Source organism: Enoplosus armatus, chromosome 1, assembly GCF_043641665.1.
Source record: "Enoplosus armatus isolate fEnoArm2 chromosome 1, fEnoArm2.hap1, whole genome shotgun sequence".
NCBI classification, from domain to species: Eukaryota; Metazoa; Chordata; class Actinopteri; order Centrarchiformes; family Enoplosidae; genus Enoplosus; species Enoplosus armatus.
Window position 1 is genome coordinate 20,167,074 of NC_092180.1, and position 27,556 is coordinate 20,194,629.

At 42.2% G+C, this 27,556-nt stretch overlaps 1 protein-coding gene across 1 annotated transcript in view; it reads right to left on the reverse strand.

The window, feature by feature from the left end:
• Nucleotides 1–3,138: 3,138 nt before the first annotated feature.
• nfatc3a (nuclear factor of activated T cells 3a) overlaps nucleotides 3,139–27,556 on the reverse strand; it is a 57,460-nt gene continuing 33,042 nt past the window's right edge. Inside the window, exons 4-10 of the mRNA XM_070913665.1 lie at nucleotides 23,281–23,480; nucleotides 22,587–22,759; nucleotides 21,934–22,074; nucleotides 17,572–17,627; nucleotides 17,275–17,401; nucleotides 14,094–15,188; nucleotides 3,139–4,128 (exon numbers count right to left, since the gene is read on the reverse strand). Coding sequence (XP_070769766.1) covers nucleotides 4,052–4,128; nucleotides 14,094–15,188; nucleotides 17,275–17,401; nucleotides 17,572–17,627; nucleotides 21,934–22,074; nucleotides 22,587–22,759; nucleotides 23,281–23,480 — 1,869 coding nt within the window. The 3' untranslated portion in view covers nucleotides 3,139–4,051. The remainder of the gene's footprint in view (nucleotides 4,129–14,093; nucleotides 15,189–17,274; nucleotides 17,402–17,571; nucleotides 17,628–21,933; nucleotides 22,075–22,586; nucleotides 22,760–23,280; nucleotides 23,481–27,556) is intronic.

A 27,556-nucleotide genomic window follows, 5' to 3' on the forward strand; every position in this document is an offset into this window, starting at 1 on the left:
TGTAGTGCGTTTTGGTCTTCAATTAGACATTCCAAGTAGTCCATGCTCCCTCACAAACATAGCTAAGCAGAAGTTAAACCTGCCTTCTTGAAGGATTAAGTTAAGATTCAATTTAGTCCTAGAGTAGCTCTAATCCTCCCTCTTGCAATTGGTTTAGTTTAATCCAGAACAGGCCAAATCTAAGACTAGTTCAAGATAAATCTGTGCCAGTCGCTTTGAGTTAAGACAGCTCAAACAGGCATTTTAGTCTAGGACTAGGCCTTAAGCCTTGTCTGTGAAACCAGCCCTTAGTGTTTTTGCCCATATCTCATGGTCTTCATCAGCAGATATTTGCTCAGTAGTTATGGACTCGTTAATAATACATTGCTACCTGAGTTTTGTCATAAAAATTCTATACATAATGGTTTTGCAATTGTGCATCATATCCATTTAATGAAAGCCAACTTCACTCAAATCGATCCAAATCACGATTTCACCTTTTATAGACACAAATTAGCACCAAACCAGTGCCCTCTATACGTATGAATATAAGACTTTGTGAAAGAATGCGTTTACAGCTGCACACACATTCATCCAAGGAGATTAATAAAGTAGCTCTTCTTGTATATTACCTTTGTTATGCCCATCTAGTAGTTTAACTTTTGAGTAAATGCTTGTAGTGTGCTGAGGTCTGAACAGGGTTTGGTGGGACGATTTTGGTAAAATGAAAGAGTGAGATCACAGAGTTTTTCAATCAAAGACATGGAGAGAAAGAAAAAGTGACACAAAGCCACAGCTGAGTTTTCTGTTTTATTGATATACACTACTTTAGAGCCTACAGTATGATGCAAGGTATTCCCTTTGAATAATTTCAAAAAGCACTGCAGTCTTAAAAATTACAAAAATTTTAACATACAAAATATACAAGAAATGACAATACAAGGCTCGGTAAACATCAGCTAAACCTGTATTTCCCTTTTATTTTACAAAACATATATATATATGTATATATATACATATATATATGCATATATATATATGTATATATATACATATATATATACACACATATATATACATATATATATACATATATACATATATATATACATATATATATATATATATATATATATATATATATTCAACACTCATACATGTCCCCAACCTTTTAGGAATGACATCCATTTCAAAGTATCAAAAATAGAGTTGTACAGTCTCTGTTGCTTTACCATAATGTAAAATGGGAACATATTGTTCGGTCTTTGGTTGTGACAGAAGAGGACGGCAGCCAGAGTTTACTGTCAATGCTGGTTTTGTTTCGCCTTTTGTTGACTCAAGTCTTTCGAGCTGCAGGACCAGCTTTATATCCCCAAAAAAGGCCAGCTCCCTTCTCCCACCCAACCCCTCAATGTCCACCCTGTGCCCCAAAAAAACAAACAAATAATAATAATAATAATAATAGTTACTGACTTAAGTCGTGGAAAAAAATATCAACCCAGAACCGCATACAGACACACTGACAAACTGGTTTTCAAACAAGAGTTAAGGCATCCTAATAGTTTACATAGTGACATGATACTCTCACTATCTGAATGTTTTTTTTCTCATAAGCAACATTATTACAAATAGTTTATAATCTCATTTTTCATATTTAATGTCTTATCTCACATTTGCTGCTGTTATAGTTTGCATAGCCTAAATACGTGTGTGCTTCTGTTGTTGAAAATAGGACTATTTAAATTCCTGTATTCTGTACAGCATATTTGGTACACACACCAACCATCCATACACACACACACACACACACACACACACACACACACACACACACACACACACACACACACACACACACACACACACACACTGAACCTATTAAGATGCTTGACAAGGCAGATTGGCTGATGGACAACTCCAGGATACTAACAGAATCAATCAAGCATCTACAACAAGTCTACAGTCTACTTCTAGAGGCATCAAGGTCTTTTTTTAAATCTTTTTCTATTTTTTTTTACTCATTTTTAAAGGCATTAGGCAGAATTTTTTATGCATAGCAGAATCATTTTCACCTGGAAACTGACTTCACACGGTCATAAAGCAACACTCCTCAGCTCTCACATGCAGGAGCATCATTGTCAAGCTTAAGGCAAAAACAAAAAGGAAAAAGCCAATGAAAATCTTCACACCAGAATCTGTCTGTGTCTGTTCACATCCACGTCGCGTCTGACCACAAACCTGCCTGAAAACACTCTCTCCTTCAGTCTGTGTTATTGCTGCCATACACAGAATGTCATCGAGAACGGGGGGGGGGGGGGGGGGGGCAAACATTGATTTGGGGCAAACATTGATTGTTGCAAACGGGGGTGTGGACGACCCTGTTGGATCCAGATGCTGTTGTCTGGACTTTGGGATTTTACCTTATTCATTACAGAGCGGGGGAACAATACATAAAAGCAATATATAGACATCATTATGCATAAAATACTTTCAAAACTTTTGTCAGATTATTTCCCATTACATGTCGTCATACCATTACAGGTACGTTGGCTATTAGGAATTAGAAGGCACACAAGGGCCCCTGGGAGATTTGGGGAGTTATTGCATGAACAGAAATTTCAGAGAGGTCTGTCTCTGCGGATTCATAAAAAACACTTCTCTGTAACGTGGAAATAACGGGCATCTTCAAATATCTTTGAATGCAAATGTTCATAGAGGGCTAGCTCTGTCCTGACACCCACTCACCCCTCATCAGGATTCATGAAATCACACCCACATGACCCCACAAGTCGCACATCTTTTTCACGAAAAAATATTATAGTCAAACTCAAAGCCAGCTGTGCAAATCAACAATAACAAAAAAAAGTTTTCGCTACCATTCAAAGCTGCTAAGTGTTAATAAGGCATTTGTTCATCAAGGAGATCAGCAAACACGGGAGAGGGAGGATGTGAAGAAGAAACAGAAGGGGGTGGGGGGGTCATGTACAGTTATCTACACGGCTGCGAGGTTACTAAACATTGTGGAATGTTGCAGGTTGCAGATCCAAGACCAGCGCCAGAGGAGCTCTGCACTCCAGACCTGAATGGTTTTATCATTTAAAGGGAAGAAAAACAAGGAGTGGACAGTGTCGTCATCACTAAGCCATGAGCAGAAAAGAACCCACTGAGAGCGGACAGGAAACTTCAGCCAGATATACGAACATTTTCTGAAAGATTTTTTACTGCTAATTAAAATTCCGATCATTCAGGCTGGTTTGATTTGAATTTGGTAATCCAATTTTTACGGCTAATAATTCATTTTTCTAAACTCTGTAAATCTATAATCTTAAACTGATGCTTGCTCAGACCCACCCAGAATGTTTCGTAGCATCACGGGTGCTTCAGTGTGTTGATGTTTATAAGAATGTTGGCTGAGAAACTCTTTTGAATCGGAGCTCTGGCTTCCTGTGAGAGCACTGTGCACTCCCGAGTCTCTTATTCTTATTTGTCTCAAGACACCTTCATTCGCGAAGGCCGATGCTGGTGAGAGGGGGGACGGGGACACACGCTGGTGTGTGGTCTCCACTGCAGAAAGTTATTTGAATAAGTGGGTGCTCCGAACTCACGTGGAGCTGATTGGTCAGGAAGACAGCAGTGCTTTGAAAGGTCAGACGCACGCCTAGTGAAGGGGGGGCGGGTCACATCTCTTTAATCCTCATTATTCAACCATTTCAACATCAGTGTGACTCGACATGGCTGCACTCTCCTGCTCACCTTTCTGTTTAATCTGAGTGACGCTGTGAGTTCTGTATCTGTATCTCGAAATGAGAGAAATAGCAGAGAGTGTCTTCTTGTCAGGCTGGTGGTCAAGCAGGTCCACGAGGCTTCAACAGAATCTCCAACTGTATTCTGTCTTTGACCACAGTCTTTCTCATCTCTTCCTGCCCTCTTGTCCCATCGCAGACAGGGCCAGCACCTGGACCAGGACCAAGGGTCCGGGGTCAGTGTCGGAGCCATAGGGTTGCAGGGTTAAGAGCTGGAGGGGATGCTTCACGACCCAAAAGGCTGCATCAGGGCCTGAGAGTGGACTGAGCTATGACTGGTTGTGTGCTGATGGAGGACCATGAGTGCTGGGGGACTGGGACATGTCTCTGCCGATGATTTCATTTACTGTGAAGAGAAAAACAAAGAGATTCAGTAGAAGTTCATATTTCTGGCCAGCAGAGAGCAGTGTTGCTCCACACCGAGTTCTTCACAACACTGAAAGCTCAAACTAAAGCAGCTACGGGCTCAAAGTGGAAAAACTCAAACAAACTGGCAAAACCAAAGGTCACAAAGTCACGGCTCTGACGTGAAGTATAATCACTCCTGACATAACAAATGAGAGAAACTATTCCACTCACTAAATGTGCCAGTTCTGACCTTTGTTTGGGTCCAACAACTGTTACCAGTTAGCACAGCACATAGACTCCTATAAACAGAGTCCTGTACGACCGGCCAACCAGCGGGGACGTCCGTTACTTCATTAGAGCTTTAATGGTGGTTCAGTACATTTCCTCAGGCCTGTTCCTGGGGTGTGTGAGCATGGCAAAAGGGGGCCGTGTAAAACCAATCCATTGTTAAAAACATGCTGTGGAGCCCGGAGTGGCACTCAGGCACGGCGAGGTTAATTACTCCACTGACTCAGTTAGAGCCTGATTTTAAATAAATAACAGATAACTCTCTCTGCGCTGCTGCTGCCTGTTTTTCAGCCGGCACGTGTGATGGCTCTACAGCTGCTGCCTCCATTCAGCATTCACACTGGGACCACAAGAGAAGCAGCAGGGAGCTAGTAAAAAAAAAAGTGCAGCCGTGAAGTAAATCAACTTCAAATACTTTTTTTGACGTGGTGAGGAAGACATGAGGACAGACAGGCAGACTGTCATTTGTTTGGGATTCATGGAAAATGTGATGTGAATTGTTTTTCTTCCACTGCAACAACATGCGTGTGTTCAGTTTTTTGTCCCTGTAAGTGTTTTAAAGGTGACGTCGATAGGTCCGAAACACGGAGTGCAAAAATCAGGCTGGGTGAACTGGTTTGGGAGGGTGCAACAGAGACCTCTGGCCCAGTTTGAAACTCGAAGATTTACAAGCAGACCTGCCTGTACATGACAAGTCAAAATACAGCTCCTCTCCTCTCCACCTCTCTGTCCATAACTGCACTGTAAAAGGCACACATTCCCCAGGCCTTAAGAAACACATGTATTACTGTAAGTCAATAAAAAAAAAAAAAAGAGCGGGTGGGGGGGGGGGGTGACTCAGTCAAGTGTGTTTCATGCGAAAAAAGAAACCATATTTAAATTTGATGACACACAGAGTGAAAGGAACGCTGTAAAATAAAACAAATGTATTCATGAAGCAACACATCTTCCATCCATTCACGAAAACATAATAATCCTCATTTACTTTCCTTTCTGTTTCACAGTTTCATCATCCCTTCCTCAAACTACAGTGCGCTCCAAGTCCGTTTTTGTTGTGTACTGACTGCACACATATTCCATTAAAAACCTCATTTATTTTACAGTCTTTGTCACAGGACCAACACTTTTGATTCGGCCTACATTCTGTTGTTTTATTTGTGTTTTGTGCCGCTTGCTTTTGTGTCTGGCCACCGTCACTCACATCATCCTGTTAGCGTGGGAGGCTCTTCCTTTCCCATGTCAACCATGTTCACACACAATCACACCACCACGCATTTATGAAACGACACTGTGACTATCAAAGCAAATCGCTTTACTTTTGTACATGTAACATGGAGGTGTAATATATATACGACAAGTTGGCCGGTTTATCGATTTTGAACATAACTCCCGCCGGTGAAGTAAAACTGTGATGGAGGACAGCAGATCTCCTTTAAAGGCCATGACCTTTCAAAAGACAAGTGGTGCAACTGTGCTCAAAATAAACAGCGTCTTACAGCTGTTTATTGCATCAGAGCAGCTGTATCGATGAAAAGAAAAGGCTAGTAACTGGGCTTCTTTTATAAAAAGCTCCACACCAAATTAGTGGAATGTAGCACTGAAAATGTGTCATATTTCGCTTTTACCACTTTTAATACAGAACAAATGTATAAAATGCCTTGAATGAGACACTCATCTTTCAAATCAAACCATGATCTGTGTAAAGCTCTAATTTAAACACTTTGACCAATTCAATTACAGAGCGATGTTTATGGGCCTGCCACAGCCTCCCGCACAGCTCAAATGTCATGCGGTGAACTCTGTAGCTCTGTCGATGGATGGGAGTGAATCTGCACTAACACCACAGGAATATGAGCGACGAAGTGCGACAGACCGACATCAAGTGGGCGTCTGCAAAAACATATCACTTTCTGCTGTGCTGATTAGACAGTTGCTGAGGCAAACATTAACCTATTGATGGGTAAATAACTTGGGAGAGACACAGAGGGCCATTAGCATAGAACAATTTGAAAACCCATGACTCGATCAAGCGCAACTTTACACAAATTCCTCTCAATTTGATTAACTCGGTTTTCTCATTAAAAAAAGGTGTCGGAAGAGGTTTCCCCACGCGGTCTGTCAGAAATGTTTCTGTTAGGCTTCACTCTTGATATTACAGCTGTGCTCGATGTAAATTTGGACAACTGGATAATATGGTAAAAAATATTATTTTATTTTTATTTTGGAAGAGAGTTTCCATCACAGTTTTGAAGCAGACAATGGAAAAGAGGAGACAGCACCTTCTTCCCTGTTGTTTCCCTTCTGATTGGATGAGAAAGGAATCAATATTATATTAAAAATATAAAGCACAAAACACAGAAATATACAGAACTTTTTCGCTAAGGGAAAAAAACAGAAAATTTGTTTTACATAAAACAGAATGTTCCCACATCAATGAGCAATAATCTACACTTCAGATACAATCATTCATTTAAAGCTGGAGCTCCACACATCAATAATCCAGAAGTGAAAGAGAGCTTTGAGTCGAGCCGGGCCTGTGATGAGTTTCATATGCTGATAGTATTTTCTCAGATTTACTGGTATTGCTCATGACAGTGCAACAGAAAGCCGGTGATTCAGCACTGCCTGTCATAGTAAGTGTGGCTCTGAATGGCTCAGCCGGAGGGAGATCCTCTGCAGATGACTGGGAGGGGGGCTCCCTAGTCAAAATATACATCAGCCGACTGCTAATACTGCTGCTGCTGCTCTCAGGTAGCCTCGCGTCAGATGTATCCTTCCCCTGTGTGCAGGGTTAGGGTTAATGCTCCACGTATGTAGCATGTACACAACATGTAAACATAGCAAGTGAGGTCTAAGTCCTCTCATGTTCATCATGTACACAGTATGCTGCTTGTACTGGGCTTTACATGTTTTCATTTGGAGCTTTCATCATAAATGTTCAAACTAATCTTTAGGACCGAGCTTCTCCTAAAGCTCTGTGAAGTAGGCCAGTTACAGTCTAAAGAGTCAGGAACCAGCCAGGGGGGTTCAGATTAATGGCACACAGAATGTGCCAGAGAAAGATATAACCAAAAAAATCTCCTTGTAAAAAATAAACTGTGACTCTAAAAACAAATGTATTGTCAAATCTGAAGCTGAACAAGATGTTTCCTCAAAACAAAACTTCACGTCTAGCAGGCCGCCACTGAGATTGGGTAATCTCACGAATCCGTTTCTAAAGTGCATGTCGAAGGAGGTATATTAAAAAGATTTCCATAATGCAAAACAGAAGTGAAAAAGGCAGATGGACATTCAGCACGATAAATGAATCTACTGTCGAAATGGAAAATGGGTAATTGTCATAACCCTCTATGACACATTGAAAAAAGTTCCCTGACCCAGGCTTAAAAAACATTACTCTGGCAGAGCAGCTTAAGCAAATAACTCAAAGACTGACTGATTCTTGAGTCCAGCAAATGAAGACAACATGCCACAATGGAAAACATTTGTGCGAAGGGAACAGAAAGAGGCAAGAGACTCAGTTTGCCTTCAAGAGGGAATATCAAAGCACACAGTTTCCACTTGCAGGGCCCTGTAATGACATGCACACTCCTTGACAAAGCCTCAGGTATGAGAGAAAGCAGTTCAAAAATCACACACATTGGAAATAGATGGTCAGTTGATGGAACTTGTATTGAAATCTTCCAGATCTGCCTCAGTAAAGCTTTCTCTGCTTCACTCTTTGAACCCCGCTGCTGCTCTGTGATCCTCTTCTGTTTTATTTGAATCTCACTCATGGAGTAAGTAAGTGAGTGAGTGAGTGGGTGAGTGGGTGAAGGCACAGAGCGCACCGGAGGAGCTCGTTTAAAAGTCACTTTCTCAAAGTCACTCATTTGTGTGAATCATCTGTGGATTTCCCATCTGATCTGACGGTAAGTGATTCTCAAGACTCCCGCCTTTGATCCGGGACACAGAGTAGCGGCCCTACTCAGCAGATGAGCACAGGACCGGGAGTGAAATCTACTTGACCACACTCTGTCAAGTCCTCGCTTGCGCACCATGAGAAATGTGGTGACTAGCATTCATTTTTCCAGTCAAACACCAGCACTCGATGCCTGGCTGACGAGCAAATCAACCCTGACACTCAGGAAGAGCAACAGAAGCAGCCAACAACGCAACAAACTAACTACCTTGCCATCCCATTAAAGACAGCACTGTTCGTTTTCATAATAATTTGGTACATCTATATTCAGAAACATGAACTAAGAGTTAATATGTTGCTCTCATCCCCACCGAGGGATTTCCAGGCTTCCCCTCCTCCTGTCTCAAGAAAAAAGGCAGCCCTGGCAGCATCTCCACACCAGGCTCCATCCTCTGCCAAGACCTCTGCATTACACTCTCTAAGACCTTAATTGTATGGAAAGATGACACAGAAAGTCCGTTTCCACTTGTTTCAGGGGAAAAGACCAGCAAATGTTTGCCATTGTTTTTAACGAGCTGCAGCAGCAGCATTTGATGGAAACGTACTTTCCTTCCACTGTTGTTTTTTTCATGCGCTGTGTGTTATTACTCTGTTATGGTTGGTTAATGGCAGCATGAAGCCTCTGACTAAGACGGCCCCATACACACACACATGCATCTGCACACAAACAAACGGGTGATTTATTTTTGGTTGTTTCATACATATAATCACATTCAAACTAACTACAGATATGTTTACAAATCTTCCTGGTTGTGTACACACACATGAAAAGTTAATAATTATGGAAAAGCTAGTTTGTCTGATGCAATATCTCTAGTGATTAATTCATAAAAAAAGCTGCTCAGCTTGAGTTGCCAACCACTCAATGCTTTTACTGTAAATAACTTTACACCGTTGTTGTTTACAATCTTTGTGGCTATTAAATGACAATACATGAGGCAGGTGTACCTTTACAGTACCAAACAAAATCAACCAAGCTCATCTGAACTTTTCAGGCCTTTCAAAAAGAAAAAATGTGAATCAAGATAATTTACAAAGGAAGCCAAAAACCAAAGGTCATTTCCAAGTCTAATTTCAAGTTTAATTTCATTTGGGATACAACTGGAGTCGTATTTCTCACCACCTGTCAAAGGTAAATCCAGTATTCACTGGCATTTTCTCCCTGGTCTGGTTGGCCAACTCCGAGAAAGAATATCCAAGTCTTCTTTGGATTGCTAGATGTTGGCCTCTTCACCACTCACCAGTTTTACTCATTTACGGCTCTCTGCCATTTTGCAACGTTCAAGGAGCATAAAGTCAGATTGTGGGCAGAGAGCAGCTGCCTGTGAGCTGAGGAAGACTTCAAACTGAGAAGATGCGGCTGCTGGTTCTCTGTGGGATTGACAGTGCTGACAAGCCGTTCTCATTACAAAGAGCTACTTGTTTTGATGTTAAAGAAATAGTCCGAGATGTTCTTTCTTGCCGAGTCACATGAGAAGAGCAATGCCACTCTCATATCTGTCTGTTAAATATAAGGCTGCAGCCAGTACCTGGTTAGCTTAGCATAAAAATAAAGAAACACCTAGCCTGACTCTCTTCGAAGGTAACAAAATCCGCCTACCAGCACCTCTGAAGCTCACTAATGAACATTTTATATCTTGCTTGTTTCCAGTATTTGTGTACAAGCTGTGGTTTAACAGGGGTTTACGTGCTGCACTATTTCTTGGTAAGGAGCATTTGCAAGTATGCTGCCAAGAAGTAGTCCGGCACATAAGCCCGGTAAAAACCACAACGTGCCATTTTAACACTTGAGTTTTTGTATGGATTAAACAAACAAGACGTACTCTGTTAATTAGAGGTGTTTAGACAGACTGTTTTCAGTCTTTATGCTAAATTACGCTAACCGGCCGCTATATTTGAAGTATAGAGTTGTATTGATCTTCTCATCTAACTCTAGGCAACAAACTGAATAAGCGAATTGTAAAATGTTGCTTAAGGCATCTTGACATTCAGAAAATACAGTGTGCAAGTCTCGGAGTAACAATGAAGTAATAGTAATTAAAAGTCTGACTGTGAAATTAAAATGTCAACAACATGTGAAGAACTACTGTGCTGCACAATATGTGGTGCCACGACTTTTTTTAGCAACAGCTACTGGAAGTTTCTGTCTATTTCTTCACAGTCTGTGCCCTTGTAAAGATAGAAAAACAGAACAATAAAAACGTATATTTAAAAGATGTGACTACACGGACACTGCCCCGTATATATTTGATTACATCTACAGGATGTGTCACTCCCTGTGTGTATCTGTGAGTGCGCATTTGTGTCATTACTGTGTCCCTCTCAAGGAGTGCAGGCAGCAGGGCTCGGCCTATTATTAACCCTCAAAGCTTGCAGTTTGAGGCAGCTGTGCGTTTGGGCAGGGCCGGGCCAACAAAAGGCCGGCTATTGTTGTGAACACACACTGCGCACACTGCCGACACCACAGAAACTGCTCACACGCACGCACGGACTAACACACACACGTGCTATCCCTGCCCATCAGTGCTCTGTAAACACAGAGATCGTCATGTGCTGATTAATTAGTTAAATGCATGGTTTGACAGCAAAGGGGCCTCAGATTCTGTCACCACGACGGCTGCAATCATCATCGTAGGAGGGCCCATTCTTCAAACCGCTACTGTGTTTATGGAGTAGACAAACACACACCAGTTTACAGGCAAACCTGGCTGACGTTAATGAATATAAGTCCATCAATCATCTATACCTGCTTATGCTTAAGTTCTGTAATAGAAATACAGTGAATACAACCTGTATTTGTTTTTTTTTTGTTGAGGTACTGACACAACATGGTTCCTAAGCACAATGTGCCAAACAGTGATCATGAAAAACCTGTCTTTGATAATATTTCATGATGGCAGCACCCAACCTACTCTGTTCTGTTTTGATTCAGACATCAAAGCAGTAGAAATACACAAAGCTGCACGTTTTCGCGACATTCAGTTATCTCCCATGTTGCTTTGTTGAAAACTTCCTTCTTTGCTTTTCCAGTTCATTGCCTTTGTTAACATCTTCTTTTCCTTTTTTTTCCACTGCAAAACCTAATGAAAATAAAACCCCTCGCTGTCCATATGCTGGCATTTCAAAGAAGCCATTTCAAAAGCTATATATATTTCTTTTTTTATATTTGGATTAAGTCCAATTTCACTGTAACTACACTACTTTATTTAGTCAATATGGTCCATCTTAAATATACAGTATATATATAATATATAAAATCAATTATCGAATATATACCTAAATTTTATCTCAGATGCCAAGTACATTTCATATTGAATGTCTCGGCTGAGTGACCCTGCAGTGGGGTTGGATCCTGACCTTGTCTGTCCATCTGTCTGTCAGTCTGTCTTCTCACCTCCTGTGTCTCCTGCTTTGTACACACACACACACACACACACACACGTACACACACACATACAGTACACTACCAACTCCACAACATCAAACAGATACACACAAACACAATACCCCATCTAACACACACGCACACACACACACACACATCTCAAGCATGCTCTGGTGTGCGTCACAAGGGCCATCTGCTTGCTAACCAGAGCAGTTTTCTACACACTCACACTCGTATTCCCTCTCGTGCCGCTGACACAAGTCTGTGACACTGCTGCAGTAGTTTATTTCATGTATAATGTTTGTACGATATCCACATGAATGATTCAATCTCAGCTTTCTACAGGTCAAAAAACTGTTTAAAGACAGATTCTCCACAAAACATTGAATGTTTTACTGCTAGATGTATTTTATAAGGAAAAATAAAGTGGAGGATATATTTGTGTATGTTGTATGAAACTGTGCATTTTCTTCTACTCTAGATCTACGTTTCATTTGTGCCCACCCTGATCTGTCTTTTCTGTGAAACTGGGGTGAATATGGTCTACTTAAGAGAGTGTACTGCGACCTCCTAAAACTCAGAGCTGGGTGAAAGCTTCACGTTGCTACTTCACAACATGGCCTACAGAGCTGGGCTGGCACAGAAAGTTATTTTTAGCCACAGGCTCAGAGGGAGAGCTTACATTCCCGGTTGAACCGTGTCACTCACAAACTTTTCTCACACTTTGTCAGAGTGCGAGTGCAGCCAGCTACTTTCAGAGTGGCTGTGTGTGTCGGTGATGGGGAGAGGCAGACTAAATCTGAGTTTTATGTGAAAAACTTCTGAGTAAACAGATTTTATGAGTGCATACATGTGTCTACATGTGAGCCTATAAAAAAACAAAGACAGAAAAGCTCTGTCATTGGGCCTTTTTTCACACAGGTTAAATGTTTTAATGTGTGTTAGCGTGTGTGTACGCATAAGTATTATGCACTGATGAACCTCAGTGGTTGTTGGTCTTTCACACATGACTTATTGACAATGGCCCTGTGTTAATTAGGCTGACCCTTGCTAGCAGACAATATCACACCTCCCTGACACAGCCTCGCCAGGCTACTTATTAACCCTAAACCTTTAGGACCCTCATTTGAATATGGGGTTAACAAAACCAGGCGAGGCTCTGAACAGCAGATAAGGAGGTCGATGATTTAGAATAGTTTGGACACGTATTCCAGGTAAAGTAGAATTCATGGATGAGGGACAAAAGCTGCTAAATGCATGCGCTGGCTTCACAGTCAATTGTTAAGTCAACAAGTTCTCCTGAGCATGCTAATTAGAGTTGTTAACGCACCTACACACATTTTCACATACACGCAAACACACACAGGATGTAATTACTGCAGCAGCAAACAACTGTAGTCTCTGTATTCCAGCGACAGACTTTGCAAGTAGCACAAAATGATGCAATCCTCTCCCCAGTTCCAAGAAGCCAAAAAAATACAAAGTGTAATTAATCTCCAAACTGTTGCTAGAGATACAGAAGCTTAGCGGTTTACAATTAGGCCTTTTAATATGATACTATAGTTATCAGTCCCATTGTGTCTATGTTACCCAATACTAAGTCACAGGACCCCTCAGTAATGAACCTGTGTACACAACTGTGCGCTGCAATGACAGATGAAACACTATCACCATAATCAGGCATCAAGTTTTCAACCCCTTGAAAATACAACAACTGGTGCTCTGTATTGTTTTACACCATCAGATACAAATTTATCTTGCGCGTGACATATTGTAGGGTAAATATAATCCCTCAGCGGCCCCTTGTTTTAGACTGAGAATGAAATTAATCACAGATCGGTGTGCTATGTAAATATCTCATGTGAAAGGACAGGGTGAGGAAGGAAAATGTGATAATGAGAGCAGAAAGACTGGACTGACAGAAAACTGGAGAGTCAGAGCAAAAACAAAAAAGACATGTAGTTACACACAGAGCAAGACAAAGTGAAAGGTACTGTAGAAGGAGTGAGGGAGGATGTCCACAGGGTGTCTTTGTCTGAGAGCCAGCTTCTCTTTTTAATTGTTTTAAACTGTTTTAGAGTGATTTCTTCTGGCCTTGCCTGTTCTGTGTAGCTGCCTCCATGAGCTTCAAGTTCAAATAACTGTTCATAGACGTCCTGTGCTGTGTTTTCGTGAACTGACTAATTACAGCAGAGAATGCAGGTTGACGTCATTGCTCTCAATAACTCTCACTGCTTTTCTGCTTGTTGAAGACATCAGGTGACACTGACCCTTAAAAGAACTCAAAATGATTGTGTAGTTACAGAGATAAATATGATGAATATCTTACCATCATCCAGCGTAATGTCCTGCAGGCCAATGGAGCGGAAGGTGGGTTCCCTGTCCTCCGGCTCCTGTTTGATGTTCAGCCTCTCCCCGTCCGAGGGGAAGGGCCCCTGCGGGCTTAGAGGGTGAACCAGAGGCCCTGCTGCAGCCGGGGACAGGCTAGCCATGACCGGGCTTGTAGCCTGAGGAGAAGGCTGTCCTGAATGCTGCTGTTGCAGGGGCCCCAGAGGACTGCCACCAGAGGTGGGGGAGGATGAGGTGGGAGACTGGTAGGGCAGCGAGTGGAGCTGAGGGGAGGAAGGCCCAGAGTGTGGAGAGGGGATCATCCGTGGAGGAGGGGCACTGGATGGTGTGGGGCAGGAGGCTGACCTTTGACCTACTGGATGGTAGCCCATAGCCCTCTGCAGTTGGGAGGAGTGCTGCCCCACAAGGGGGTGGCCACTGGGAGAGGGCACCTGGGTGGGATTTGGGGAGCAGTGATAGCCTCCGAGTGTGTGGAGGTGTGGGGATGAGGGGGTGAGCAGGGGTTGCTGGCTCTGGGGAGACCCAGCAACGGGGTTGGTGGTTGAAGAGGAGGGAGCTGATGGCGAGGAACAAGGGGAGGAGGGGTACACCATTCCCATGCCCATCGGGTGTGACGCTGCACTGGGGCTGTGCTGAAAGGGCATCCTCTCATAGCCCTGAGGAGGAAGGCCGGACTGGCCGTTGAAGGGCAGGCTATGACCGTGACTGTGGCTGTGCTGCATAGGCTGGTAGGAGGGCCGGGAAGGAGCAGGAAGAGGAGCCGGGGCAGAGCTCGGGTGGAACGTCATGTGGCAGTCTGCAGGGGGGTGGTGCAAACTGCGACCCTGAAGGTGAGGCAGGTGCTGGAAAGACGGGGAGCCCAGGGAGGGGCAAGGGGCCTGCAGGGGTAGCAGGCCAGGTCCGGAGCCCGCGGCCAGGCCATGAGGGGAGCTGGACAGAAGGTTGTCCGATGGGTGGCCCTGCTCAGGAGAAGGCAGCTGGGTGCGCACCAGACTGGCAGCATGTGCCAGGGGCATGGACATAGGGGGTACTGCAGGAAGGTCCAGCTCTTCTCTGTGCTCCTGTTTCACCATGACTAGAGAGAGGTATACACAGAGAGAGGGACGAAGAGAGATGTGACGAAAGAGGAAAGACAGATATGATGAAAGAACAGAAGAGAAACCACATTGTCAGTTACATCTATCAATACAATACTGCAAGAAGAGAAAGAAAAGACACTTAATCTATTTATTTGTCAAGTCACCGCATTGCAACATTGACACTGTCACTGCTATTTTTGCTTCAGGTACAGTAGTCCAGTGACTTCAACCTGCGAAAGAAAGGCAGTAGTTGTTTCAAGCTTTTCCTTTTTCTCAACCCCCCACAATTCCCTCCGTCTGTGGCTTTAGAGATGAAATATGTTTCAGTAAAACCTGAAGAACTAGGTCGTGAGAATCTCAAAGCTGTGAATATAGGCTCTGAAATGTATGGATTGTGAAATGGGTCTCTTTCCAGATGAAAGAAGCCTACCAAAAACCAAGTGACATTTTGATAGTAAATGGGGCCATTCCATTTTACTGTGACAGCTCACAGCACTGCTATGCCAATCGGTAACCTATTTCCCAATCTGGTGCCTTGTGACAGTGAGTTTTATTTTTATCCAGCTCTGAATCAGAGGGGGAGCATATGTTGTCAGTCCGGGTGCCATCATGTGAAATGTTGTGTGCGAAGAAGAGCTGAATGCCCCGCAGCCCAGATCAGACCAACAGAACAAACAAGTTCACTGATCGTGCCCTCTACTCACCCCGTCATGCCTCTGGGATTGAGAGGCAAGGGGCACGAAAAGGCCAAACGGAGTTTATTCTGGCTAAAATCTGAGCCAGAGGGATATCAAGGGTAAGGGAAGGGTAACGTACAGTATATCTAAACATGGAACATAATTGAAGTCAGGGTGGTACAGCCTCAAAAATGAGCATATGTAGTGTGCTCCTTATATCAGAAAAATACTGATGACTGCGTAACAATGCAGCAATTCAAAATACAAAGTATTTAGTAGTAAGCATTTTATTCCTCAATTTCCTGTAAAAACATGTACTTTTTTCACTGATAATTTTCTTCTTCTTAACTTGGGCCTCTGCAGCCCAGCCCACAATGAAACACGACTGAATGGGAGTTTCTTTTTCTTTTTGCCACAATAAAGCAGGCGGTGTCCGTGGTGACACTAGTGGTGTCAGGGACCCAGCTTGACTGACAGAGCAGGGTTACTTTATTCGGCTCTGATTGGCTGCCCTAATCTGTCAACGGTGAAAACAGGAACTGTCTGTGCCGAGTGGGCGTGCTTGCAAACAGAAAGGCTGGGTGGGTGGAGGGGCAAGGCCGCTTATATGTGTATACACACACACATACACACTGTTGTGGTAAAACTCAGGGTTTAGATATGTTGCACAAAATGCTCACATGTCATTATATTCCGCCAACGGTGTTTTCAGTTTGACTGGCTTCAAGAGGAAAAAAACCCAATAACAATATCAAATAGCAAGGCAGGAATTTGACTTTAATGAAAAACATTAAGGAAACTTTCAGATCAAAATATCATGAACACTGAGTTTCCTTGCTGCTAAAATAATCAAACCACAACTCATGGTCCATGTATAGTAAGAATTTCCTGGATGGCAAAAGATTTGCATCATGAAACCTCATGCAAATACAGTGCATGTGAGAAAAAAAGGTTGGCTTGTGAGTTTGAGTCGGCTTCACAAAATAAACAGTTGGCAGGTGTTAATGTTATTGTGAGTGGAAGAGCCCCCTCTAAACCACAGCAATGCTTTCTTTGGAGAGACAGAGAGAGAAATGGGGTTAGTGAAGCCCCTGTGGAGAAGTGTACAACACGAAGAGCGCGTTTCAACTGTCTCTGCTGTCAGTCAAACTTCTTGTCATTACCTCAGGAGATTGAGTACAGCAGGAAGCAATACGCCCAAAGGAATGCAAAGTAAAGCTTGAGAGAATCTCTTTGTGTGAATGTCTGTAAAATGAGTTGCAGGAAAATTACTTAGCACCTAAAAACAGCATAACATTAGCAAAATTGTGCTCCCTTGCCTAACCTGTTTTGTTCCCCAAGGATTTTTTTCTTTTAAAATGTAGCAATTATAAGTTGAAAAAGAAACAAAAACCTTGTATCTCACCTGAAAGGTAAGTGAAGCGTTGAGATTGGCTCCTTTTCCGCTTGCCATTGCAGACATAAAACTGCACCTGCACAGCTGAGGCCACAGTCTTACTGTGGTAGGGAGGGACCTCCACCATGATGCACGACTACAAAAGAAAACATTTAACATTATTTACATACATGTAATGCAGACAAAACATAATACCATTTAAATACTATAAAATGCTAACACTAGTGCAAAAAAAGTTCATTAGAGTGCAAATATACAGACAAGATGCTGTAGAATAACTGTACAGGTAAATTAATGACTACTTACTCCTTGAGATTTCTCGCGGATTATTTTTGCCTCAACTTCCCATTGTGGTCGTCCATCTAGAAGGAATGGTTATGAACAAGAAAAAAGCAAAATGCATAAGCCAGTGATAATTCCTAATGCCATAAACAGGCAAAGACACATCAAATATTACAAGTTAAAATGTATCTGAAAATGTTTACAGTAGAAACTATTTTCTCTCATCATTCCTCTCAACTCATTGCCACCAAAACCACCACAATTGACAGACCAGCATATCAGTAACGACAGGTTTGCCTAAAGACAAACAGAGTAATGTCTGGCTTTTCAATGAAGAATGGACTGAGAACTCCATGGATGAATCTTAGATACAAACTTGTGATGAAGCACAATACTATATCATTGTATCACATCCTCACATACACAACAACTACACAGTTAAAATCTCAACACAACAAATGGAGTGAAAATTAAAATGAATAGAGTTAGAATTGATAACGAACACAGAAGCAGTAATAAACCCAGACCACACATGATCACTAATAACTATAGTTTTATAGTTTAGACCCCTTTTGAAGTGTGTTATTGAATAGTGTGATATTTTTCAAAGTAACCTTTCTCGTGTGGAGAAGTTCTCTTTCTCTATTTTCCTAAAGATGATGTCAGTGTACAGTGCTTTCTCAAACAGACAGGGCCTAAGAACCACATGAGGCTTCAGAAAAGCACACAATTTCAATTTGTTCTGGAGAACCAAGACACATCAAAAATGATGTCATTTTTAAAGGCCCAGAAGCCCCCATGGAGAAAATCTTAGCAGCTATTAAATAGTAATCAAATGTCCAAATAGCCTGCTGTTTGTCTTGCCTGGTTAAAATTATGGAGAGAGCAGTGGAATAATTGCATTTATTTTAAAATGCCTTTACACACTGCCAGGTTTCTGGCTAGAAAACATCCTTTCCAGTTTTCCTATGAGGGATCTAATTATTTGGCCAGACATCTTAGGGGCAGCTGCTTGAAGGGAAGCAGTTGGGGTGAAAACACTGACAGGCTTGCCGTGTGGCTGGAAGAAATCACAGTCATCGCAGGGTCGAGAAGAATAAAAACTTTGACAACAAAGTTAGTATTGTATAGTCTCAGAGGAGGCAAATTCATTTGTAGTCGGCTGTTCCATGGTGCTCACATGGTGCAAAAGTATACTCTGCACCTGCGTGGCCTCTTCCTCAAAACCCAAAGGATTCCCCCAAATACCGCTGTCAGACATCTGCAACATGTCTGCAGAGAGGACGAGCCTTCATGTAGATTCAACAAAGTAAGCACTCAACTGTAAGCCTTGTAACATTTAGGCTATTCAGCTTTCTACCAAAATCCACACTCCACTGTAGTTTTAAGCAGGTGATTTACCTGTTCTGGTCTCACCTTAACATTAGCCTTAGCTGGAGTAATCCACCGGCACAGAAAAGCTAAAGAGATTCTCTCGGTTGTGAAGCAAGAGCTTAACTTGTAGATGATGAGAGTATCCCCCCCCCCCCCCCCCCAATGAAGCAAATGACCTTGAATGTCTTTGCAGCTGACAGCGGTGCATTATTGCAGAGCAGCTTGTTGACATTCAACAGGCAGGAGCAAGGGCCCCACATGCTCTGTCAGACAACAAGCACCAACAGGAACCTCATACCACACTAAAAGACAATGACTCGAATCATCCAGACACCCTTGCACACCCCAGTCTGAGGGGAAAAGAACATGCACCCACTGTGCCGGAAGATTGAGCAAAAATAAAGAAGGTGATTACTGTTTATGTTGTGCCATCTTTGTGAAAGCCCACAGTTGTTTGGCTTTTACAACAGAGACAACACGGTGTCTACAGAGTACACATGCCGTATTAGTCGCTATTCAAGGCAGTCAGTGTTATAGCCTTTAAAGTCCTCGCCTTTATATAAACATTCATCCTTGTAAAGTTGAAATACTTATACCAATTATGGACTTATTTTTAACTTTAATGTCTGATGACGTCCCTTTATCTGTCTTCACTTTCCTCTTCCTTTTATCCTTTCTCATTTCCTAAAAACTACTTAAAGTAACATAAACAAAAAACTTCCATAACTAACAAATACATTTTCTTGTTCCCCTCTTTCCTCAAAGATGTATATCAGACCACTGGTAAGGGCAGACAAAGGAGAGAGAGTGAGGAAAACAGACATCTATCACAGATTTTAAAACAGAATTAACACTAAGTATTTTCTTAATGTAAAGGCTTTTCATTGTATGGGCTTTCAGCATAGTATCCACGAGTCATGAGAAAAATCCTGAAGACCCAAGTAAAGGTTACATTAAGGTAGCAAAAAAGAAAAAGGAATCACACCAAAGCTATGCATACGAAGAGATAGCAAACCTAAACTATCTTGCTACAATTTCTGTATATAGTAAAGTCATTTATAGCACCATCCCATAATCTCTGTGTACTAGCAACAATTGGCCAGTCTCTCCAGTTCTTCATGAATCTACTGTTGTCTTTCAATTATGAGAGACGGTGGAAAAATATCTGTCACTGCCTCTCTTTCTTTTCTTCCTTTCCTATACTTACTCCAATCAGTGCCTTTCTGCACTAAAGCAGGCGGATTAGTCATGATGAGGGGGATCATTTACACAAACCTAATCAACATCATCTTCTCCTCCCCTTTCATATTCTTTCTGTCTCCCTCCACAGTCCGCTGCCTTCATGCACCATGGGGCCCTGCTTTCCTCCCTACCCAAGATGCACCTCTCTAAGGTTTCCACTTGCTCGCTGTGCTACAAAGACATGACCACCAGTGAGTAGTTTCAACCATGCTACTTTTCTATGCCATGCTTCACTTGGAACACCTCAAAAGAGCAAAAGACATTCCTCCAGATTGCTTTTTTTTTCTTCCTAGAAAGTCTTAGAGAATGGCACCAGTCAACTTTCTGCCATGTGTGAACTTGACTCTATTGCTCTACAGCACAAAGGTACCTCGGGCAGGCAGAGACTGGCTCAACGAATGTTATCCATTTAAAATTTCCATCACAGGCAACAGCTATTACATATGTTTTGATTACGGAGTGGTGTACAAAAGAGAAAAAAGAAAAGGCAGAGAATGACAGGTAGCAGGATGAATAGCACAGGGAATTTAACTAGGTAATCTCTTTATCCTAGGCATTTGTTAAACAGATATAAGCTACTTTTAAATGGCACAAATACCAATCTTAGGAAACAGAGACTCATTCTCCATTCATCCTGACCCCCAAGCTCCCACCCTCTCTACACAGGTGGCACAAGCAACCGATAGTCCTGCACTGGCTTCCCAACTGCAAGCAATGCTAAGCATGAAAATAGCAAAGGCATGAAAAAACGTATTTCCTACATTCACCATGTAAATTGTATTTTCTGCGTATATATTTCTTTGTCACATAAACTCATTTAAAAAAAAATTGTAATGAGTAAGTAAACTAAGCACTTACTACTGACTGCTGTTTGCTACAAGAGAGTATCTTGAATTTTGTGTTAATATTGTAATTCAAAATATGTATAATGTAAAGTCTGGATCAGGATATACAGTCTATTGCCTCCTGATCTGAGCGTATTGTTTCATGCCTACTTGATGCTGATAGACAACATTACTGGCAAACGTAAATCTGTTCTGCATTTGACAAAATGCCCTGTGGTGATAGAGGACTTGTTGAGGCTAAGATAATGATAGATGTGATGTGAGAACTGCCCCGCACGCACGCATGCACATGCACACACACACACGTTAAACACGTTTGTTACTAGAATTCAGGGGTAGGTTTAATAGATTTATGAGAAAAATAAAGTTTCCCTGGATATTTTTATCATCTTGTGACAATAATGGTCATATTCCAGAAGCAACAAAGAGAATCGAGAGCTGAGTAGAGTTTGTTTTAGTAGGTTTGGTCTGCTACTTAAAAAATTTATTCAAACCAACATTCTTATATTTCTCTGTCACAGGGCTATAAAGTAAATTGTACTGGTGTTTCCTCCCCTCCTGAGATGTTTCAGTACACTAGTCTAAGTTTAAGAGCACCATTTACTGTAAAATTGACATTTAGAGCAATACAAGATTTCAGCCATGACTCAAATAAAATCTTCATCACCTTTTTCTGACATTTATAAGATATACAAAATTTCAGTTGCATGCATGTACTAATGTATAAATGTTCATTCACAACAACTCAAAGTTTTTTTTTCCAACAGACCACATAAATGACACTTGAAATGTTTTACTTATTGCTGCCTCTCTGATACAATCTGTCAGACAACCATGAAACACAATTTCATACGCGCATAATTGACACAAGCTGTTTCTGCAGCGGTGGTTCAAGGCTAAGCAGCTGCGCGGACATAACACTTACCAGGGCCTTTCTCCAGGAAGATGACCTTGGACTCTGGGAAGAAGTTAGAGCCGGTGATGACCATCTCTTCTCCCCCGCTGACCAGACAGCTGGTCAGGCTGGATTTCTCAACCTGGGGCAGCTCTTGAGCTGAACGCTGGGCTGGGAGAGACACAGCAGGGGCGGAGGAGAAAAGAGGATGATCATTTGCTGAGCTGTGTTCATTCACACTGCAGTCTGGACTATGGATGTACAACAATATACTGTTAGCAGACAAATTAAGAGGAACACCTTATAATATCATGCAGTTTAATACAAAATTCTCAAAAAATATGCCCTCAAAATTGACCACAGATTCATATCAACAACTCTCTAATAGCCTCAACAAAAAAGGTAGTATTTACTGCAGAGCTATGGCAATAGCACAGACAGAACTGAGTGCATTTACTTTTTTAACATTTATCAGATGTTCTTATCTAAAGTGACTTTCAATGAGAGCAAACAGTAGATTAAATCAACATCCTAAATCTCCAGACTGCAAGCTTGCTAATAAAGAAGTGTGGTTCATGTGTGTGCTTGTCTGTGTAAGTTTTTCCTGCACATGGTTTTCTGAATGAATTTGTTTGGGTGTGTGTGTGTGTGTGAGAGAGAGAGGCTGGGAAGCTGACACTCACAGCACTCCACAGGAATAGAGGCGGCCTGCAGCGACAGCACCTTCCCGTTGGGTTGAGGGATGTGCACTCGGAACACCACGCGGACCCGTGTGTTCTTTCTTCCTATATCCGTCTCCCCCTTCCGCAGCTCAATGTCTGAGTTCCGCAGCTTCAGGATGCCAGCACAGTCAATACTGCAAGGTAGAGAGAAAATAGTCGGCCCCATACGGCACCACCGAGACGGCAATCATCTAAGACATATTTAAGTAGTGAAGGTCTGGGAGTGATAAAACCAACCACAAGCCCAGCAGGGGATTGGCAATGAGAGGCAAATTAAGTGTTGAATCACAAATTAAAAATGCCTGTGAATATGATTTATTACAACTGTAAATGAGAAAATCCCTACCAAATCCCTTCCTATGAATTCCAATGTAAATGAAACCAGGCCTTATATAAATATAACCATTCAGGTGATGCAGAATCATAAATATTCTAATAAAGTTTGTTTCTCCGCTCCATGGGAAACCCTCACATTTTCCTTCTGCGCCCAACTCTCCTGTTGGTTTAAATTAAGAAAATCTATTAAATCCCATTTGGAAGATGTTACAACCCTGTATGATCATAAACGTGGATATTTTTTCATTGGATGAAGCTTCCTTCATGGTGGTAAGCTCATAACTGAGTAATGTAACCCTGAAGTGCTTCTGACGCGTACCTGGCTGTCATGTTGTTTTCGGGCAGGAGAGGAATTTCAAGAACTTTGGTGCTGCAGAGTACAATTTCTTGGCTGGCTGTGGCTACCGTTTTCCCGGTGATCCGGTGCACCTGGTAGAAGGCGTGCGGCCTCAAGTAGCGGTCGTCTGCTGTTCCGATGAACATCTGCAGGTTGACGGGCTTCTCGCTGTAGCCAACGAGCTGAGAAACGACAGAGAGAGACAGAAAAACAGAATAAAAACAGATGTGAGTTGTTGGGGTCCAGATGAGAGGTGTGAACAAAGGAATACTCTCTTCATTTCCACTGCCTTCAGAAGGCCACCTTTTTTGGAGGGACTCTAAATGTCAGGTCGAGGGTGTTGCGATATTTCTGGCAGGGCCACTGGAGATTCATCTGGCGCTTTGGCCTCTAACCAGTTTGACACTGATGTTTTCAACTAATAGTCATATAATTTTTTCCCCTTGCACGCCTGCCACTTAACAGAATTCTGTGCAGGACACTGTTACCTCCAAAAACCTTACCAGAACCTTGAAACCTGGTCTGGTCAATCATTCCAAGATTAAATAAAAGTTGCATCTGCAGAGGAAGGCTAATTGGCTTTAAGAGATTATGAAAAGAACAAATAGCTGGTGTACTGAATTATCATATCAATTAACAAAATATGGACATATGAATGCCTCCAAGTCAATTTCACAATGGTGTTGTTGTTGTTGATTTTCAATATGGCCCAAAGTTATAGTTAAGATATGAATCTGTGGACGTTAGATCTACTGAGCTTATCTCCTCTAATAAATATCAAATTTAGTATAAAATTATACAAAAGCATCATTCACACAAACTTTCTGTGAGGTCTTGTTCATATAAAAAGCCTTTGAATGGTTATACTGTGGCTAAAAGAAAAAAGAAATTGCCAGTAAAAATGTCAACAGCCTTTTTCAAACCCAGTGGCTCATGCGTGCCATGGGTTGGCATGGGGCACCTAGACTGCAGCTGCCCTCTCTATTAGTCCCTGAGCGCTCGCACCCCAGTTTCCACTCAGAGAGGTGAGATGTCCGATGAAGGAAAAGTGTTGCGTGTCGGGTAGAGACAAGGGGAAGATGGAAAGGAGAGCGGGACCTTTCCTCCTCAGAGGGACAGAACAAACACACCGGCCGCACAATCCCACCACTGTTGTAATGTTGTACTTGGCAGACTGCGTGACGGCAAGATGGCACCCCCCCTCCGCACACTCCCATATTGCCCTCGTAGCCCACACCTCCAGCGCAGATGGAGGGCAGCCCAATGAGGGTAACAGAAAAGAACAAGGCCATTCATTGCTGTTTCACCCCAGGAACTGCCAAGCCTCAACCCCACCACAGCTGGCTACTGACCCTTTCCTGCCTGCAGCTTTGCGTCACACGCCACTGTGTCAATGTTTGGTACAAAAGTGTGGTGGGTGGAAGGAGAGAAAGAGGGTGTAGCTTGGGATTTGTCATGTGCTGTTCCAAAACCAGCTAAAATAAAAATGGACTGAATTGGTCACAATCAGGCCCTGGAAACATATGTACCTGAGAAAAACAGAGAGCAAGCACTACCAAAGAAATGCATGGTTGGTTTCAAAATATTGACTTTCTCTGATGCAAATTATTAAACTATGCTGGTTTGCAGCGGGATTATTAAACACAATTTATTTCCAGCATTGGTAAAATATGTACTGGAATCAGTGGTGGATTTGGTGTTCAACTGCTGTCATCGGATTTACTGGTAGCCTGTGCTAATGTTTGCATCTCCCTCTCTTTCTCTCTCACTTGCTACTTCTGAGACTGTCCCCTGTGGTGAAAGAAGTCAAGATATGGGGGCACCTATGTCGAACTGAGCTGTGGAAAAACTGAAATATGCTGTGTTTACAGCGGGTGATGTGAGAGGACGAGCCTCCGGAGGCAGATATCAGGCAGGCAGGGATCTTAATAATGCTTCACTGTTCTTAGCTGAATAAAAACCTTGTAGGGTTGTGCTACTGAGGAATAAAGACCCATTGGTTCCCAAGAGGGGTCTGAACTGAAAATAATACGAGGGAAAATCTATTTCTGACAAGTAAACTAGATTAGACTTTTTGTTACTACTTCACACCAAGTTAGTTAGGAGGTGTTACCTTAACCTAACTCCTTCAATATGTATAACTTTTGTAGATAGAAGAATGATTAGCATCAATTTCCTAGTAGCAAGGACACATTCCTCTGAAGTGCCTTGTTTAAATCCTCTACTGAACTTTAACTTCCAGTGTGGCTATCCCAGTGTGTGAGTGGAGTGGAGTTAAGAGGCCAAAGGCTATACACAAGTCTGGGCTGAGAGGTGCAGGTCCCGGCAGGCTAAAATAACACAGCTTCAGAGTGAGCTGAAGGAGAAGTCATACAGCTGCCTGGTTCAGACAGGTCACCATAACACTTGATGTTCATTCATCTAGCTACTGAGTGTTTGCCAGCAGTGCAGTTGAGAACTTTTAAAACTCTTTTACTTATAAGAGTCAAAGGGAAAAAATAACAAACCTTTACGATTTTAGCCTTGCACTTAAATGAAACATGTAATTTATTTTACACTAGACGGAGTAAGACTGTTAACTGAGTGGAGATTTGATCTTCAGGATTGAAAGATTTTCAACTTCTACTTGAGCAAAAATCTGTGGAAAGCATTGTTGTATTTTCATTAGGAAGTAGCAGTTTTAGTCATGTATAATTACGTAATTAGGGAAAAGTTTGTTTATTGGTAATAAATCAATGATTACTTTGCCAACTGTTGAGTGTTTTTGGCTTTTAAAATAGGACTTCCAACCCCCAGGCTTTGTTCTTTGAAGCAAAAACTCCCCACCCCAAGGTATGTTGATACTCCACCACCACATCCTCCATGTGTTTTAACTGCTCAGTGATAGAGGCATGTCTGAATTAGAGCGAATGACTAAACAGTTCAGCAAATCACTTTGCTTTTGGGTGTCAGACTGTGTCTCTGTGCCTTGTACATACGCTTGAGCGTGCTGTTGGTTCCTGTAGGGCAGAGGGTGCTGCAGAGTGAAATCTCTGTGACTCTAACCACAGGGATGACGGCCAGAGAAGGCGGCTTCCTCCTCACACAAAAGTACGTGCTGAATGTTCAAAACTACTGTATGTGGCTCATGAAATGTATTCGGAAGGAAGCTGCACCAAGGGACAGCATGAGGCCCCTATAATAACCAGTAATGGGTTAATCTTTGAAAACCACATTAGATCTTAAGAGCCACATGAAAGTATAAATCTTGCTAGTAACAAGCTAACAGGTAATTATGCACCCCGGTCTGAATGGATCCATGGCTATAAATGACACCATTATTCTGGATTCAAAGAAACATGGAGTCACAGGAATCAACAGTCTTGTGGGTTGTGTTGCTTGTTTTATGATCATGTCTGCACACTGTGGAAGTGAGCACAGGCAGACAGACAGTGCTTGCACTTGTGTGTATGTGTACGCATCTGTCTGTGTGCATGCCTGTAGTGCACATTGTATGTGTGTGTCCATAAATCAGGGCATGTTTATTCGCAGCACCATGTGTGTTCCAGACGGCATAAAATGAGTTAACAGTGTCTGGAGGAATGTATCTGTGAGCAAGAATAGACGGACGTAAAAACAAACTGAGAAAAGCTTCAAGGAGGTAAATTAGAACACCACAAAAAATCGGAAGAAAAATACAAGAAATAAAAAAAATCAGCTGTGTGAGTTAAAAGCAGAGGCATTTCTTGAATACCAGTGCCAATGTAACACCTGAGTTTCCTATTCGAGCACCTGAAATTGTTGAGGTTCAACATGTTTCACGTTGTGTTAAATAAAGCAGAAGTTGTCTGAGGTTTATTTTTCCAGTTTGTCAGTGCTGCCCAACACTAAAAACTGTCATCATGAAACAAAAAATGTCTCTATTTTTTTTCCTTCCTTCCATTTACCCTCTTCATCTCTGCCTTGTGTCCTCTTGTATTTTCTCTGTTTCTCCGTCTCTGCACGAGGGATTTGGTGTGGAGCCAGAGTGTTGACAAACATACACTTAGCAGGCCAGGAGTTCTTTCCAAATCAAATAATCAACAAGGAAAACCTGATTAGAGGGCCAGAAAGAAAGGGCTCACTTCAGCAGTCCCAGTGAATCAACACTCCCGGCCAAACAGAAACATACCACACAGCCGGGGCTAATTCACTCCCTCTGCCACAGTCACAACTGTTACTAAAAACACAATTATTTTCTGTTTGGTGTTTCCTCGATTCAGTTCAATTTGATTAATTT